Below are 20228 nucleotides of genomic sequence, written 5' to 3' on the forward strand. Positions count from 1 at the left end.
TCAGAATGGACTGGCTGCTCAGAATGGGGCTGGAACACTGGCTGTTCAGAATTGAGCTGGAACACTGGCTGCACAGAATGGAGCTGGAACACTGGCTGCTCAGAATGACTGGGGACAAAAGTGAGCTAATCTCAAAGTGGTTGTAATAGAGCAGGGACAATATACTGTGAAATTAAACACTGATTGATGACTGACAGAGAGACAGAAAGATAAACAGAGGAATAGAGACAGGGAGAGAGAGACTAAGAGAGAGAGGGAGAGGGAGAGGGAGATGGAGAGGGAGAGAGAGGGAGAGGGAGAGGGAGGGAGAGACAGGGAGAGGGAGAGAGAGACTAAGAGAGAGGTGAAGAAAGACTTGGGGAGAGATAATGTACTTTTTAAATGTTCCTAAAAGCCACCCAGTGTGAAAACTCTCGTCTTCAGCACTAGGTCAATGGGCTTATCTATAAACTGAGATATGACCTTCTCTGGTATAACACAGCAGAGAGAGAGAGAGGGTTTCACTTTTGTTTATTATCTACTTCACTTGCTATGGCAATGTTAACATATGTTTCCCATGTCAATTAAAGCCCTTAAATTGAAATGAATTGTATTGATAGAAAAGAGGACAGGAAGAGTGTGGTGAAAGGAGGAGTTTCAGAGAGAAGAAGGGGCTAATTGATTGAGAGGGAGAAGAAAGCAGAACAGAAACAAGGAGACGTGGGGAGAAAAGGAGAGAGAGAAAGTCTGAAAGACGAGGTCATGGTTACTCTGACACGACTTCATAATCACATTCACTCACTGCAATTTAAAAATCCAATTAATGCTAATCTCTACACTGTCACCACACGGACCTCCCTACCGTCTACTTACTGCAACCCCCAGAGCCAAACACCAGCCCAAATTCACACGTCACCGTCAAACCACCACCCAAAATTGTCACCCTGTTACACAATAGGTGTTGTGTGTGTTCATATTGTCCCCCTGGCACAACCCACCATGAAAAAATACTCCACTATGGTGTAAATAGTATACTATTCACTGTAGTGTTTTTGTGTTATTATCTTTGGCATAGAAGTGGAGGCTTTCTCCTTGACGAAACCTACTGGAGACATACTAAAAGAGCACATGTTCCATATCCTGTAAATAAAGTAGGGAGGTACAGTGGCTTGTGAAAGTATTCAGCCCCCTTTGTATTTTTCCTATTTTGTTGCCTTATAACCCATAATTAAAATAGATTTTTTGGGGGGGTTTGTATCATTTGATTTACACAACATGTCTACCACTTTGAAGATGCAAAATATGTTTTCTTGTGAAACAAACAAGAAATAAGACAAAAAAACGGAAAACTTGAGCGTACATAACTATTCACACCCTCAAAGTCATTTCTTTGTAGAACCACCTTTTGCAGCAATTACAGCTGCAAGTCTCTTGGGGTTTGTCTCTATAAGCTTGGCACATCTAGCCACTGGGATGTTTGTCCATTCTTCAAGGTAATACTGCTCCAGATCCTTCAAGTTGGATGGGTTCCGCTGGTGTACAGCAATCTTTAAGTCAATTGGATTGAGGTCTGGGCCGTTCCAAGACATTTAAATGTTTCCCCTTAAACCACTCAAGTGTTGCTTTAGCAGTATGCTTGGGGTCATTGTCCTGCTGGAAGGTGAACCTCCATCACAGTCTCAAATCTCTGGACGACTGAAACAGGTGTCCCTCAATATATTTAGCTCCATCCATCATTCCTTCAATTCCTACCAGTTTCCCACCCAGTCCCTGCCCATGAAAAACATGGTGTTCTCTGGGTGATGAGAGGTATTGGGTTTGCGCCAGACATAATGTTTTCATTGATGGCCAAAAATATACATTTTAGTCTCATCTGACCAGAGTATCTTCTTCCGTATGTTTGGGGAGTCTCCCACATGCCTTTTGGAGAACACCAAACACAAAGCCCAGCTCTGTGGCGTGTACGGCTTAAAGTTGTCCTATGGACAGATACTCCAATCTCCACTTTGGATCTTTGCAGCTCCTTCAGGGTTATCTTTGGTCTCTTTGTTGCCTCTCTGATTAATGCCTTCCTTGCCTGGTCCGTGAGTTTTGGTGGGCAGCTCTCTCTTGGCAGGTTTTCTGTGGTGCCATATTCTTTCCATTTTTTAATAATGGATTTAATGGTGCTCCGTGGGATGTTCAAAGTTTTGGATATTTTTTTATAACCCAACCCTGATCTGTACTTCTCCACAACTTTGTCCCTGACCTGTTTGGAGAGCTCCTTGGTCTTCATGGTGTCGCTTGCTTGGTGGTGCCCCTTGCTTAGTGGTGTTGCAGACTCTGGGGCCTTTCAGAACAGGTGTATATATAGTGTGACAGATCATGTGACAGGTGGACTTTATTTAACTAATTACGTGACTTCTGAAGGTAATTTGTAGCACCAGATCTTATTTAGGGGCTTCATAGCAAAGGGGGTGAAAACATACCTGTATACACACACCACTTTTCCATTTCCATTTTTTTGTTTTTTTGAAACAAGCTATTTTTTAAATTTCACTTCACCACTTCACTGGACTAGAGAGCAGAGGGACTGGACCAGAGAGCAGAGGGACTGGACTAGAGAGCAGAGGGACTGGACCAGAGAGCAGAGGGACTAGACCAGAGAGCAGAGGGACTGGACCAGAGAGCAGAGGGACTGGACTAGAGAGCAGAGGGACTGGACTAGAGAGCAGAGGGACTGGACCAGAGAGCAGAGGGACTAGACCAGAGAGCAGAGGGACTGGACCAGAGAGCAGAGGGACTGGACCAGAGAGCAGAGGGACTAGACCAGAGAGCAGAGGGACTGGACCAGAGAGCAGAGGGACTGGACAAGAGAGCAGAGGGACTAGACCAGAGAGCAGAGGGACTGGACTAGAGAGCAGAGGGACTGGACCAGAGAGCAGAGGGACTGGACTAGAGAGCAGAGGGACTGGACCAGAGAGCAGAGGGACTGGACTAGAGAGCAGAGGGACTGTACTGTAGGCAGGCCAGCTGTGTGTGTTGTGGGTGGGATGTCAGACAGACAGGGACCCTGTAGCCCCAACCATAGGGGACACTGTGGGGGTGCAGTGGAAAGGTGCTAGGGGAGAATATGGGGGCAGGGGTAAGGGCTGTGGCAGTCATGACATTTTGTCAGGTGGTTTTTGTCATGCAAAAGGCTGCTTGTCTCACGGTAATTGACCATTAATTAACAGAAACAGAGAGCAGAGGGACTAGACCAGAGAGCAGAGGGACTGGACTAGAGGGACTGGACCAGAGAACAGAGGGACTGGACCAGAGAGCCCCAGGCCTTCACACATACAAGCTGCTGATGTGCATCTTTGGGAACATCTACATTTAAAAAAAGTATAATAAATCAATTGAATATGCACCATCACAATAAATCCATTATTGATTTTAGTCAGGTCCAAAGAAACAGTATCATATGAAGAAACAGTATTTCAGAAGACCAGAACATCTCAGAACATCTACTGTACAGCCTATGTTATCTGGCTGGGCTCCATGCCATAGTCTGTCAGCTTCTTCATTCAGCTGACAAGATATGTTTAATAAGTCCTGTGCCATTATTTTATATTGTATGATTTTATAATAAGAATAATATAATTGAACTTAGCTGAGTAAAATAGAACAACACATGTTTTTTTCTCCATTACGGAGCGACTGCGTCGAGCGTAAAAGTGGTCATTTGAAACAGGTCCTATATACTGTATGCTAGATTTATATTCATTTGGCAACTTTAGTTGTGAATCATACAAACCTTGGAATGTGTTAGAAATACAAAACTGAATATGGGCTGCTGCGGTGTGGGAAAAACAGCTGTTCCTCAGGCTGCACACGCTGAATATGGGCTACTGCGGTGTGGGGAAAAACAGCTGTTCCTCAGGCTGCACACGCTGAATATGGGCTACTGCGGTGTGGGGAAAAACAGCTGTTCCTCAGGCTGCACACGCTGAATATGGGCTACTGCGGTGTGGGGAAAAACAGCTGTTCCTCAGGGTGCACACACTGAATATGGGCTACTGCGGTGTGGGGAAAAACAGCTGTTCCTCAGGCTGCACACACTGAATATGGGCTACTGCGGTGTGGGGAAAAACAGCTGTTCCTCAGGCTGCACACACTGAATATGGGCTACTGCGGTGTGGGGAAAACAGCTGTTCCTCAGGCTGCACACGCTGAATATGGGCTACTGCGGTGTGGGGAAAAACAGCTGTTCCTCAGGCTGCACACACTGAATATGGGCTGCGCGGTGTGGGGAAAAACAGCTGTTCCTCAGGCTGCACACGCTGAATATGGGCTACTGCGGTGTGGGGAAAAACAGCTGTTCCTCAGGCTGCACACACTGAATATGGGCTGCGCGGTGTGGGGGAAACAGCTGTTCCTCAGGCTGCACACGCTGAATATGGGCTGCGCGGTGTGGGGAAAACAGCTGTTCCTCAGGCTGCACACACTGAATATGGGCTGCGGGGTGTGGGGAAACACAGCTGTTCCTCAGGCTGCACACGCTGAATATGAGCTGCGCGGTGTGGGGGGAAACAGCTGTTCCTCAGGCTGCACACGCTGAATATGGGCTGCGCGGTGTGGGAAAAACAGCTGTTCCTCAGGCTGCACACGCTGAATATGGGCTGCGCGGTGTGGGGAAAACAGCTGTTCCTCAGGCTGCACACACTGAATATGTGCTGCGCGGTGTGGGGGAAACAGCTGTTCCTCAGGCTGCACACACTGAATATGGGCTGCGCGGTGTGGGGAAACACAGCTGTTCCTCAGGCTGCACACGCTGAATATGGGCTGCGCGGTGTGGGGAAACACAGCTGTTCCTCAGGCTGCACACGCTGAATATGGGCTGCGCGGTGTGGGGGAAACAGCTGTTCCTCAGGCTGCACACACTGAATATGTGCTGCGCGGTGTGGGGGAAACAGCTGTTCCTCAGGCTGCACACGCTGAATATGGGCTACTGCGGTGTGGGGAAACAGCTGTTCCTCAGGCTGCACACGCTGAATATGGGCTGCGCGGTGTGGGAAAAACAGCTGTTCCTCAGGCTGCACACGCTGAATATGGGCTACTGCGGTGTGGGGGAAACAGCTGTTCCTCAGGCTGCACACGCTGAATATGGGCTGCGCGGTGTGGGAAAAACAGCTGTTGTTCAGGCTGCACACGCTGAATATGGGCTGCGCGGTGTGGGGGAAACAGCTGTTCCTCAGGCTGCACACACTGAATATGTGCTGCGCGGTGTGGGGGAAACAGCTGTTCCTCAGGCTGCACACGCTGAATATGGGCTACTGCGGTGTGGGGGAAACAGCTGTTCCTCAGGCTGCACACGCTGAATATGGGCTGCGCGGTGTGGGAAAAACAGCTGTTCCTCAGGCTGCACACGCTGAATATGGGCTACTGCGGTGTGGGGAAAACAGCTGTTCCTCAGGCTGCACACGCTGAATATGGGCTGCGCGGTGTGGGGAAAAACAGCTGTTCCTCAGGCTGCACACGCTGAATATGGGCTGCGCGGTGTGGGGGAAACAGCTGTTCCTCAGGCTGCACACGCTGAATATGGGCTACTGCGGTGTGGGGGAAACAGCTGTTCCTCAGGCTGCACACGCTGAATATGGGCTGCGCGGTGTGGGGGAAACAGCTGTTCCTCAGGCTGCACACGCTGTTCTCTCATCAAGTGATCATCATTTTCACCCATCAGACTATTCTCAATTGAATCTCGTCTTTTTTTAATATTTAAAAATTTGTTTTGATTTAGAATGGCCCGATATCAAATAAGCAGGGACAGGAACAGGGACAGGAACAGGGACAGGAACAGGGACAGGAACAGGGACAGGAACAGGAACAGGGACAGGGACAGGGACAGGGACAGGAACAGGAACAGGAACAGGGACAGGGACAGGGACAGGAACAGGGACAGGGACAGGGACAGGAACAGGGACAGGGACAGGGACAGGGACAGGAACAGGGACAGGGACAGGGACAGGGACAGGGACAGGGACAGGAACAGGAACAGGAACAGGAACAGGAACAGGGACAGGGACAGGAACAGGGACAGGAACAGGAACAGGAACAGGGACAGTAACAGGAACAGGGACGGGAACAGGAACAGGAACAGGGACAGGAACAGGGACAGGAACAGGAACAGGGACAGGGACAGGGACAGGGACAGGAACAGGAACAGGAACAAGAACAGGAACAGGGACAGGAACAGGAACAGGAACAGGGATGGGGGGAAAAAGACATGTCATCTGCATACAGGAATCGCGAATGGAGGCCGCACGCTTTCCCACCGGCCCATTCTGTAGGCTGCTTCGGTTTTAGAGAGGAGCATTTGCTGAATTCATACTAGCAGCTGAAAAATATACTGAACAAAGATATTAACTATATATGAACTATATTTTAACTTTATATAACTATATATAGTTTTATATTAATATATGCAGTGGGGCAAAAAAGTATTTAGTCAGCCACCAGTTGTGCAAGTTCTCCCACTTAAAAAGATGAGAGAGGCCTGTAATTTTCATCATAGGTACACTTCAACTATGACAGACAAAATGAGAAAAAAAATCCAGAAAATCACATTGTAGGATTTTTAATGAATTATTTGCAAATTATGGTGGAAAATAAGTATTTGGTCAGCTACAAACAAGCAAGATTTCTGGCTCTCACAGACCTTTGCACGAGTGTGCAAAGCTGTCATCAAGGCAAAGGGTGGCTAATTGAAGAATCTCAAATATAAAATTAATTTTGATTTGTTTAACACTTTTTTGGGTTACTACATGATTCCATATGTGTTATTTCACAGTTGTGATGTCTTCACTATCATTCTACAATGTAGAAAATAGTAAAAATAGAAAAACCCTTGAATGAGTAGGTGTTCTAAGACTAAATGCATGGTGGTGAGATATATATATATATATATATATATATATAGAGAGAGAGAGAGATATATACAGGTCATGTGTCATCCAAATAATTATGAAAAATAAAAGTATAAAAAATGCCCTATTACCAGGCTATTCAAAATCCAATATAAATTCACTATAATTGTAGTCTTAACTGTAAACAGCATCGCCTAAGGCTACACGTGTACTCTCAGACTGAAGCATATACATGTAGGAGTGTGAACAGTCCATCCAGTATGTCTAATAACACAGTCCACACTCAAAGGTGAGTCCTTCGACTAGACTACACTTCAAAATAAGGTCATCCTAAAATCAGTTTTGTTTGAATGTTTTTCCGCGGGTACACCTCCAATTGACTCTTATGATGTCAATTAGCCTATCAGAAGCTTCTAAAGCCATGACATCATTGTCTGGATTTTTCTAAGCTGTTTAAAGGCACAGTCAACTTAGTGTATGTAAACTTCTGACTCACTGGAATTGTAATACAGTTATTAGAGTTTATTTTTTTTGTTTCAGACTTGGGCTCATAAGCCTTGGATAGAGTTTTAGTCATGTCTTGTCGATTGTGCGATGTTCATAGGGTTCAAGAGAGATATGTGGAGCGGACATCCGAAGAGGACTCTGTTCAGGGTGGCAGTGAGGGTGGGGGACCGTGATGATGCTGAGAGTAAATGCGATGGATGGGTCCTTCGGCAGGGACAGCAGTGAGTGTGTGTACGTGTCTTGTGTGACAGCATATGAGTGGCTTAGGGACAGACAAGGACACTGGATGGGACCCAAGGCTGGGTTGACTGAACATGGAGATGGGAGCCAGGGGAGAGGGGAGCCAGGGGAGAGGGGAGCCAGGGGAGAGGGGAGCCAGGGGAGAGGACAGAGGGGAGCCTGGGGAGAGGGGAGACAGGGGAGAGGGGAGACAGGGGAGAGGAGAGGGGAGACAGGGGAGAGGGGAGCCAGGAGAGAGGGAGCCAGGGGAGAGGGGAGCCAGGGGAGAGGGGGCCAGGGGAGAGGGGAGACAGGGGAGAGGGGAGCCAGGGAGAGGGGGCCAGGGGAGAGGGGAGCCAGGGGAGAGGGGAGCCAGGGGAGAGGGGGCCAGGGGAGAGGGGAGCCAGGGGAGAGGGGAGACAGGGGAGAGGGGGCCAGGGGAGAGGGGAGACAGGGGAGAGGGGAGACAGGGAGAGGGGGCCAGGGGAGAGGGGAGACAGGGGAGAGGGGGCCAGGGGAGAGGGGGCCAGGGGAGAGGGGAGACAGGGGAGAGGGGGCCAGGGGAGAGGGGGCCAGGGGAGAGGGGAGCCAGGGGAGAGGGGAGACAGGGGAGAGGGGGCCAGGGGAGAGGGGAGACAGGGGAGAGGGGAGACAGGGGAGAGGGGAGACAGGGGAGAGGGGGCCAGGGGAGAGGGGAGACAGGGGAGAGGGGGCCAGGGAGAGGGGAACCAGGGAGAGGGGAGACAGGGGAGAGGGGAGACAGGGGAGAGGGGGCCAGGGGAGAGGGGGCCAGGGAGCCAGGGGAGAGGGGAGACAGGGGAGAGGGGGCCAGGGGAGAGGGGAGACAGGGGAGAGGGGAGACAGGGGAGAGGGGGCCAGGGGAGAGGGAGACAGGGGAGAGGGGGCCAGGGGAGAGGGGGCCAGGGGAGAGGGGAGACAGGGGAGAGGGGGCCAGGGGAGAGGGGGCCAGGGGAGAGGGGAGCCAGGGGAGAGGGAGACAGGGGAGAGGGGGCCAGGGGAGAGGGGAGACAGGGGAGAGGGGAGACAGGGGAGAGGGGAGACAGGGGAGAGGGGGCCAGGGGAGAGGGGAGACAGGGGAGAGGGGGCCAGGGGAGAGGGAACCAGGGGAGAGGGGAGACAGGGGAGAGGGGAGACAGGGGAGAGGGGGCCAGGGGAGAGGGGGCCAGGGGAGCCAGGGGAGAGGGGAGACAGGGGAGAGGGGGCCAGGGGAGAGGGAGACAGGGAGAGGGGAGACAGGGGAGAGGGGGCCAGGGGAGAGGGGAGACAGGGAGAGGGGGCCAGGGAGAGGGGAGACAGGGGAGAGGGGAGACAGGGGAGAGGGGGCCAGGGGAGAGGGGGCCAGGGGAGAGGGAGCCAGGGGAGGGGAGACAGGGGAGAGGGGGCCAGGGGAGAGGGGAGACAGGGGAGAGGGGGCCAGGGGAGAGGGGAGACAGGGGAGAGGGGGCCAGGGAGAGGGGAGCCAGGGGAGAGGGGAGACAGGGGAGAGGGAGACAGGGGAGAGGGGGCCAGGGGAGAAGGGAGACAGGGGAGAGGGGGCCAGGGGAGAGGGGAGACAGGGGAGAGGGGAGCCAGGGGAGAGGGGGCCAGGGGAGAGGGGAGACAGGGGAGAGGGGAGACAGGGGAGAGGGGGGCCAGGGGAGAGGGGAGCCAGGGGAGAGGGGAGCCATGGTGAAGGCAATGAGGTCACAGATTATTTTGCCTAAAAGCAAGCCTGTCTGTGTGTGTGTGTGTGTGTGTGTGTGTGTGTGTGTGTGTGTGTGTGTGTGTGTGTGTGTGTGTGTGTGTGTGTGTGTGTGTGTGTGTGTGTGTGTGTGACAGTGGGTCCATGTAACAATACCACACAGGTGGGCATTATTATAAATATTGTCCCGATCAAGAGATCCCAGCAGAGGGCGCTGTGGTGGAAACATCAACATCAAATTAAGACAAAGAAAAAAACACACACAATACATTATGATGTCATTACCTATTTAGAACCTACTACTACTACAAAAAAAATAAAAAAAATACCATTCCCCATTGAGGCCTGCTGGGGCAAGTAATGAATCCCTAACTCCTCCCCTCCGTGGCGCCTACACCATAACGTAAGGCTCTTAGTTCAGGATCATGGCTGTTGAAATGTCCTGCAACAGGTCATTTTTCATCATGGTTGTGAATGGAGCTCTTATGCTCCTATACCGTTGTCTTAGGTTCACGTTTATTCTTTCCCAAATAATACAAGTTACAGGAACACTTAAAGGAGATATACAACACATTTTTGTGTTACATGTTTTTCTAACTCAAACCTTTATTCTCTCACCGGAATGAGGATTGATAAGAGAACAGCGGACACAGTTGTGACAAAGGTATATTACCATCAGGAATAAAATAATACGTTTTTTTTTCCCAGTAGGTACATGTGCCGTGAGAAAACAGTCCCGTAAAAGTGTCTTATAGTGAAACCTTGGGTGTCTATTAACCACATGTTTGATTGTTTCTTTGACGGGATTGCAACAATGCATTGTCCTCAGGTTGCCGATAAGTTTGCCGACTCCGATAAGGCAATTGTCCAATAATTAACTCTTGCTTTGAATCATTCACATAAATCGTTGGCATGTACAGTACATCAAATGATAAATCAGTGTCGCAAATACGCCTAATGCGCAGCGATTGGATTTTTTTAAATGAGGGTGTATGATAACTGGTGAAAGGTATTTATATCCATTTTTTTTTCAATACACACCTACCACACATTACACTGCTGTAGTGTATCACAAATTCGAATCCAGGCTGTATCACAACCGGGCCGTAAAATGGGAGTCCCATAGGTCGGAGGCACAATTGGCCCGGGTTTGGTCGGTGTAGGCCGGCAATGTAAATAAGAATTTGTTCTTAACTGACTTGCCTACTTTAAATAAAGGTTAAATAAAAAAAATATTTAAAAAAGTACACTAACTGAACCAAAGAGATTTTACCCAGAGTACACTCTGATTCATAGCTAACTTAGTGTCTGCTAAAGTGTCAAGTCATTGTAGAGCAGTAAATACCAGAGGAAAAGACTGTACACATTTCCTCTCTCCATAAAACCAAGTAGAAAAACATTAGGAAACGATCGTCTTACCTCATCTGTGATCTGACTGCCAAACGTTACCCATGTACCTGAAACAGACACAGAGATGCAATTACAAGGTGTAGCATCACATAACTGTGAAGCTTTGGTGCTTCTATGTGCAGTACTATACATACAGATCCCCAGTACTATACTATACATACATATCCCCAGTACTATACTATACGTACATATCGCCAGTACTATACTATACGTACATATCCCCAGTACTATACTAAACGTACATATCCCCAGTACTATACTATACATACATATCCCCAGTACTATACTATACGTACATATCGCCAGTACTATACTATACATACATATCCCCAGTACTATACTATACGTACATATCCCCAGTACTATACTAAACGTACATATCCCCAGTACTATACTATACATACATATCCCCAGTAATATACTATACATACATATCCCCAGTACTATACTATACATACATATCCCCAGTACTATACTATACATACATATCCCCAGTACTATACTATACATACATATCCCCAGTACTATACTATACATACATATCCCCAGTACTATACTATACATACAGATCCCCAGTACTATACTATACATACATATCCCCAGTACTATACTATACGTACATATCCCCAGTACTATACTATACATACATATCCCCAGTACTATACTATACGTACATATCCCCAGTACTATACTGTACATACATATCCCCAGTACTATACTATACGTACATATCCCCAGTACTATACTATACATACATATCCCCAGTACTATACTATACGTACATATCCCCAGTACTATACTATACATACATATCCCCAGTACTATACTATACGTACATATCCCCAGTACTATACTATACATACATATCCCCAGTACTATACTATACGTACATATCCCCAGTACTATACTATACGTACATATCCCCAGTACTATACTATACGTACATATCCCCAGTACTATACTATACATACATATCCCCAGTACTATACTATACTATACATACATATCCCCAGTACTATACTATACATACATATCCCCAGTACTATACTATACATACATATCCCCAGTACTATACTATACGTACATATCCCCAGTACTATACTATACATACATATCCCCAGTACTATACTATACGTACATATCCCCAGTACTATACTATACGTACATATCCCCAGTACTATACTATACGTACATATCCCCAGTACTATACTATACATACATATCCCCAGTACTATACTATACATACATATCCCCAGTACTATACTATACATACATATCCCCAGTACTATACTATACTATACGTACATATCCCCAGTACTATACTATACATACATATCCCCAGTACTATACTATACATACATATCCCCAGTACTATACTATACTATACATACATATCCCCAGTACTATACTATACATACATATCCCCAGTACTATACTATACATACATATCCCCAGTACTATACTATACATATATATCCCCAGTACTATACTATACATACATATCCCCTGTACTATACTATACATACATATGCCCCGTACTATACATACATATCCCCAATACTATACTATACATACATATCCCCAGTACTATACTAAACGTACATATCCCCCGTACTATACTATACTATACATATCCCCAGTACTATACTATACTATACATATCCCCAGTACTATATTATACGTACATATCCCCAGTACTATACTATACATACATATCCCCAGTACTATACTATACTATACATACATATCCCCAGTACTATACTATACATACATATCCCCAGTACTATACTATACTATACATACATATCCCCAGTACTATAGTATACATACATATCCCCAGTACTATACAATACTATACGTACATATCCCCAGTACTATACTATACATACATATCCCCAGTACTATACTATACATACATATCCCCAGTACTATACTATAGTATATATACATATCCCCAGTACTATACTATACATACATATCCCCAGTACTATACTATACTATACATACATATCCCCAGTACTATACTATACATACATATCCCCAGTACTATACTATACATATATATCCCCAGTACTATACTATACATACATATCCCCAGTACTATACTATACATACATATGCCCCGTACTATACATACATATCCCCAATACTATACTATACATACATATCCCCAGTACTATACTAAACGTACATATCCCCCGTACTATACTATACTATACATATCCCCAGTACTATACTATACTATACATATCCCCAGTACTATATTATACGTACATATCCCCAGTACTATACTATACATACATATCCCCAGTACTATACTATACTATACATACATATCCCCAGTACTATACTATACATACATATCCCCAGTACTATACTATACATATATATCCCCAGTACTATACTATACATACATATCCCCAGTACTATACTATACATACATATGCCCCGTACTATACATACATATCCCCAATACTATACTATACATACATATCCCCAGTACTATACTAAACGTACATATCCCCCGTACTATACTATACTATACATATCCCCAGTACTATACTATACTATACATATCCCCAGTACTATATTATACGTACATATCCCCAGTACTATACTATACATACATATCCCCAGTACTATACTATACTATACATACATATCCCCAGTACTATACTATACATACATATCCCCAGTACTATACTATACTATACATACATATCCCCAGTACTATAGTATACATACATATCCCCAGTACTATACAATACTATACGTACCTATCCCCAGTACTATACTATACATACATATCCCCAGTACTATACTATAGTATACATACATATCCCCAGTACTATACTATACTATACATACATATCCCCAGTACTATAATATACATACATATCCCCAATACTATACTATACTATACATACATATGCCCCGTAATATACGTACATATCCCCAGTACTATACTATACTATACGTACATATCCCCTGCACTATACTATACGTACATATCCCCAGTACTATACTATACATACAAATCCCCAGTACTATACTATACATACATATCCCCAATACTATACTATACATACATATCCCCAGTACTATACTATACATACATATCCCCCGTACTATACTATACATATCCCCAGTACTATACTATACATACATATCCCCAGTACTATACTATACATACATATCCCCAATACTATACTATACGTACATATCCCCAGTACTATACTATACATAGATATCCCCAGTACTATACTATACGTACATATCCCCAGTACTATACTATACGTACATATCCCCCGTACTATACTATACATACATATCCCCAGTACTATACTATACATACATATCCCCAATACTATACTATACTATACATACATATCCCCAGTACTATACTATACATACATATGCCCTATACTATACTATACGTACATATCCCCAGTACTATACTATACATACATATCCCCAATACTATACTATACATACATATCCCCAGTACTATACTATACATACATATCCCCAGTACTATACTATACATACATATCCCCAATACTATACTATACGTACATATCCCGGGTACTATACTATACGTACATATCCCCAGTACTATACTATACTATACATACATATCCCCAGTACTATACATACTTATCCCCAGTACTATACTATACATACATATGCCCCGTACTATACTATACATACATATCCCCAGTACTATAGTATACATACACATCCCCAGTACTATACTATACTATACGTACATATCCCCAGTACTATACTATACATACATATCCCCAGTACTATACTATAGTATACATACATATCCCCAGTACTATACTATACTATACATACATATCCCCAGTACTATAGTATACATACATATCCCCAATACTATACTATACTATACATACATATGCCCCGTAATATACATACATATCCCCAGTACTATACTATACTATACGTACATATCCCCCGCACTATACTATACATACAAATCCCCAGTACTATACTATACATACATATCCCCAGTACTATACTGTACGTACATATCCCCAGTACTATACTATACATACATATCCCCAGTACTATACTATACATACATATCCCCAATACTATACATACATATCCCCAGTACTATACTATACATACATATCCCCAGTACTATACTATACATACATATCCCCAGTACTATACTATACATACATATCCCCCGTACTATACTATACGTACATATCCCCAGTACTATACTATACATACATATCCCCCGTACTATACTATACATATCCCCAGTACTATACTATACGTACATATCCCCCGTACTATACTATACATATCCCCAGTACTATACTATACGTACATATCCCCAGTACTATACTATACATACATATCCCCAGTACTATACTATACGTACATATCCCCAGTACTATACTATACATATCCCCCTTACTATACTATACATACATATCCCCCGTACTATACTATACATACATATCCCCCGTACTATACTATACATATCCCCAGTACTATACTATACATACATATCCCCAATACTATACTATACATACATATCCCCAGTACTATACTATACGTACATATCCCCAGTACTATACTATACATACATATCCCCAGTACTATACTATACAGTACTATACTATACGTACATATCCCCAGTACTATACTATACGTACATATCCCCAGTACTATACTATACATACATATCCCCAGTACTATACTATACATACATATCCCCAGTACTATACTATACATACATATCCCCAGTACTATACTATACTATACATACATATCCCCAGTACTATACTATACATACATATCCCCAGTACTATACTATACATACATATCCCCAGTACTATACTATACGTACATATCCCCAGTACTATACTATACATACATATCCCCAGTACTATACTATACATACATATCCCCAGTACTATACTATACTATACATACATATCCCCAGTACTATACTATACATACATATCCCCAGTACTATACTATACATATATATCCCCAGTACTATACTATACATACATATCCCCAGTACTATACTATACTATACATACATATCCCCAGTACTATACTATACATACATATCCCCAGTACTATACTATACATATATATCCCCAGTACTATACTATACATACATATCCCCTGTACTATACTATACATACATATGCCCCGTACTATACATACATATCCCCAATACTATTCTATACATACATATCCCCAGTACTATACTAAACGTACATATCCCCCGTACTATACTATACTATACATATCCCCAGTACTATACTATACTATACATATCCCCAGTACTATATTATACGTACATATCCCCAGTACTATACTATACATACATATCCCCAGTACTATACTATATATACATACATATCCCCAGTACTATAGTATACATACATATCCCCAGTACTATACAATACTATACGTACATATCCCCAGTACTATACTATACATACATATCCCCAGTACTATACTATACATACATATCCCCAGTACTATACTATAGTATACATACATATCCCCAGTACTATACTATACATACATATCCCCAGTACTATACTATACATACATATCCCCAGTACTATACTATACTATACATACATATCCCCAGTACTATACTATACATACATATCCCCAGTACTATACTATACATACATATGCCCCGTACTATACATACATATCCCCAATACTATACTATACATACATATCCCCAGTACTATACTAAACGTACATATCCCCCGTACTATACTATACTATACATATCCCCAGTACTATACTATACTATACATATCCCCAGTACTATATTATACGTACATATCCCCAGTACTGTACTATACATACATATCCCCAGTACTATACTATGCTATACATACATATCCCCAGTACTATACTATACATACATATCCCCAGTACTATACTATACATATATATCCCCAGTACTATACTATACATACATATCCCCAGTACTATACTATACATACATATGCCCCGTACTATACATACATATCCCCAATACTATACTATACATACATATCCCCAGTACTATACTAAACGTACATATCCCCCGTACTATACTATACTATACATATCCCCAGTACTATACTATACTATACATATCCCCAGTACTATATTATACGTACATATCCCCAGTACTATACTATACATACATATCCCCAGTACTATACTATACTATACATACATATCCCCAGTACTATACTATACATACATATCCCCAGTACTATACTATACTATACATACATATCCCCAGTACTATAGTATACATACATATCCCCAGTACTATACAATACTATACGTACATATCCCCAGTACTATACTATACATACATATCCCCAGTACTATACTATACATACATATCCCCAGTACTATACTATAGTATACATACATATCCCCAGTACTATACTATACATACATATCCCCAGTACTATACTATACTATACATACATATCCCCAGTACTATAATATACATACATATCCCCAATACTATACTATACTATACATACATATGCCCCGTAATATACGTACATATCCCCAGTACTATACTATACTATACGTACATATCCCCTGCACTATACTATACGTACATATCCCCAGTACTATACTATACATACAAATCCCCAGTACTATACTATACATACATATCCCCAATACTATACTATACATACATATCCCCAGTACTATACTATACATACATATCCCCCGTACTATACTATACATATCCCCAGTACTATACTATACATACATATCCCCAGTACTATACTATACATACATATCCCCAATACTATACTATACGTACATATCCCCAGTACTATACTATACATACATATCCCCAGTACTATACTATACGTACATATCCCCAGTACTATACTATACGTACATATCCCCCGTACTATACTATACATACATATCCCCAGTACTATACTATACATACATATCCCCAATACTATACTATACTATACATACATATCCCCAGTACTATACTATACATACATATCCCCATTACTATACTATACATACATATCCCCAGTACTATACTATACATACATATCCCCAGTACTATACTATACATACATATCCCCAATACTATACTATACGTACATATCCCGGGTACTATACTATACGTACATATCCCCAGTACTATACTATACTATACATACATCTCCCCAGTACTATACATACATATCCCCAGTACTATACTATACATACATATGCCCCGTACTATACTATACATACATATCCCCAGTACTATAGTATACATACACATCCCCAGTACTATACTATACTATACGTACATATCCCCAGTACTATACTATACATACATATCCCCAGTACTATACTATAGTATACATACATATCCCCAGTACTATACTATACTATACATACATATGCCCCGTAATATACATACATATCCCCAGTACTATACTATACGTACATATCCCCCGCACTATACTATACATACAAATCCCCAGTACTATACTATACATACATATCCCCAATACTATACTATACATACATATCCCCAGTACTATACTATACATACATATCCCCAGTACTATACTATACATACATATCCCCAGTACTATACTATACATACATATCCCCAGTACGATACTATACGTACATATCCCCAGTACTATACTATACGTACATATCCCCAGTACTATACTATACATACATATCCCCAGTACTATACTATACGTACATATCCCCAGTACTATACTATACATATCCCCCTTACTATACTATACATACATATCCCCAATACTATACTATACATACATATCCCCAGTACTATACTATACATACATATCCCCAATACTATACTATACGCACATATCCCCAATACTATACTATACGTACATATCCCCAGTACTATACTATACGTACATATCCCGAGTACTATACTATACATACCCCCCTTACTATACTATACATACATATCCCCAATACTATACTATACATACATATCCCCAGTACTATACTATACATACATATCCCCCGTACTATACTATACATATCCCCAGTACTATACTATACATATCCCCCTTACTATACTATACATACATATCCCCCGTACTATACTATACTATACGTACATATCCCCCGTACTATACTATACTATACATACATATCCCCAGTACTATACTATACTATACGTACATATCCCCAGTACTATACTATACATACATATCCCCAGTACTATACTATACGTACATATCCCCAGTACTATACATATCCCCCTTACTATACTATACATACATATCCCCCGTACTATACTATACATACATATCCCCAATACTATACTATACATACATATCCCCAGTACTATACTATACATACATATGCCCAATAGTATACTATACGTACATATCCCCAGTACTGTACTATACATACATATCCCCAGTACTATACTATACATACATATGCCCAGTACTATACTATACATACATATCCCCAATACTATACTATACGTACATATCCCCCGTACTATACTATACTATACTTATCCCCAGTACTATACTATACGTACATATGCCCCATACTATACTATACGTACATATCCCCAGTACTATACTCTACGTACATATCCCCAGTACTATACTATACATACATATGCCCAGTACTATACTATACATACATATCCCCAATACTATACGTACATATCCCCCGTACTATACTATACTATACTTATCCCCAGTACTATACTATACGTAGATATGCCCCATACTATACTAAATGTACATATCCCCCGTACGATACTATACATACATATCCCCAGTACTATACTATACATACATGTCCCCAATACTATACTATATTATACATACATATCCCCAGTACTATACTATACGTACATATCCCCAGTACTATACATACTATACATACATATCCCCAGTACTATACTATACGTACATATCCCCAGTACTATACTATACATACATATCCCCAGTACTATACTATACATACATATCCCCAATACTATACTATACATACATATCCCCAGTACTATACTATACATACATATCCCGGGTACTATACTATACATACATATCCCCAGTACTATACTATACATACATATGCCCCATACTATACTATACTATACGTACATATCCCCCGTACTATACTATACATACATATGCCCAGTACTATACTATACATATATATATACTATACGTATCTCAACCACACTGCACACTGCCCTAACCCACCTGGACAAGAGGAATACCTATGTGAGAATGCTGTTCATCGACTACAGCTCGGCATTCAACACCATAGTACCCTCCAAGCTCGTCATCAAGCTCGAGACCCTGGGTCTCGACCCCGCCCTGTGCAACTGGGTACTGGACTTCCTGACGGGCCGCCCCCAGGTGGTGAGGGTAGGCAACAACATCTCCTCCCCGCTGATCCTCAACACGGGGGCCCCACAAGGGTGCGTTCTGAGCCCTCTCCTGTACTCCCTG

The 20228-nt window shown here is 42.8% G+C and overlaps 1 protein-coding gene across 2 annotated transcripts in view; it reads right to left on the reverse strand.

Moving 5' to 3' along the window:
* The window catches only part of LOC115124585 (voltage-gated potassium channel subunit beta-1), a 218241-nt gene that overhangs the window by 45152 nt on the left and 152861 nt on the right, over positions 1 to 20228 (reverse strand). For both annotated transcript variants that reach the window (XM_065000552.1, XM_065000553.1), the window contains exon 3: positions 10714 to 10751. In XM_065000552.1, coding sequence (XP_064856624.1) covers positions 10714 to 10751 — 38 coding nt within the window. The remainder of the gene's footprint in view (positions 1 to 10713; positions 10752 to 20228) is intronic.

This window comes from Oncorhynchus nerka, linkage group LG14 (assembly GCF_034236695.1).
Source record: "Oncorhynchus nerka isolate Pitt River linkage group LG14, Oner_Uvic_2.0, whole genome shotgun sequence".
Lineage (NCBI taxonomy): Eukaryota > Metazoa > Chordata > Actinopteri > Salmoniformes > Salmonidae > Oncorhynchus > Oncorhynchus nerka.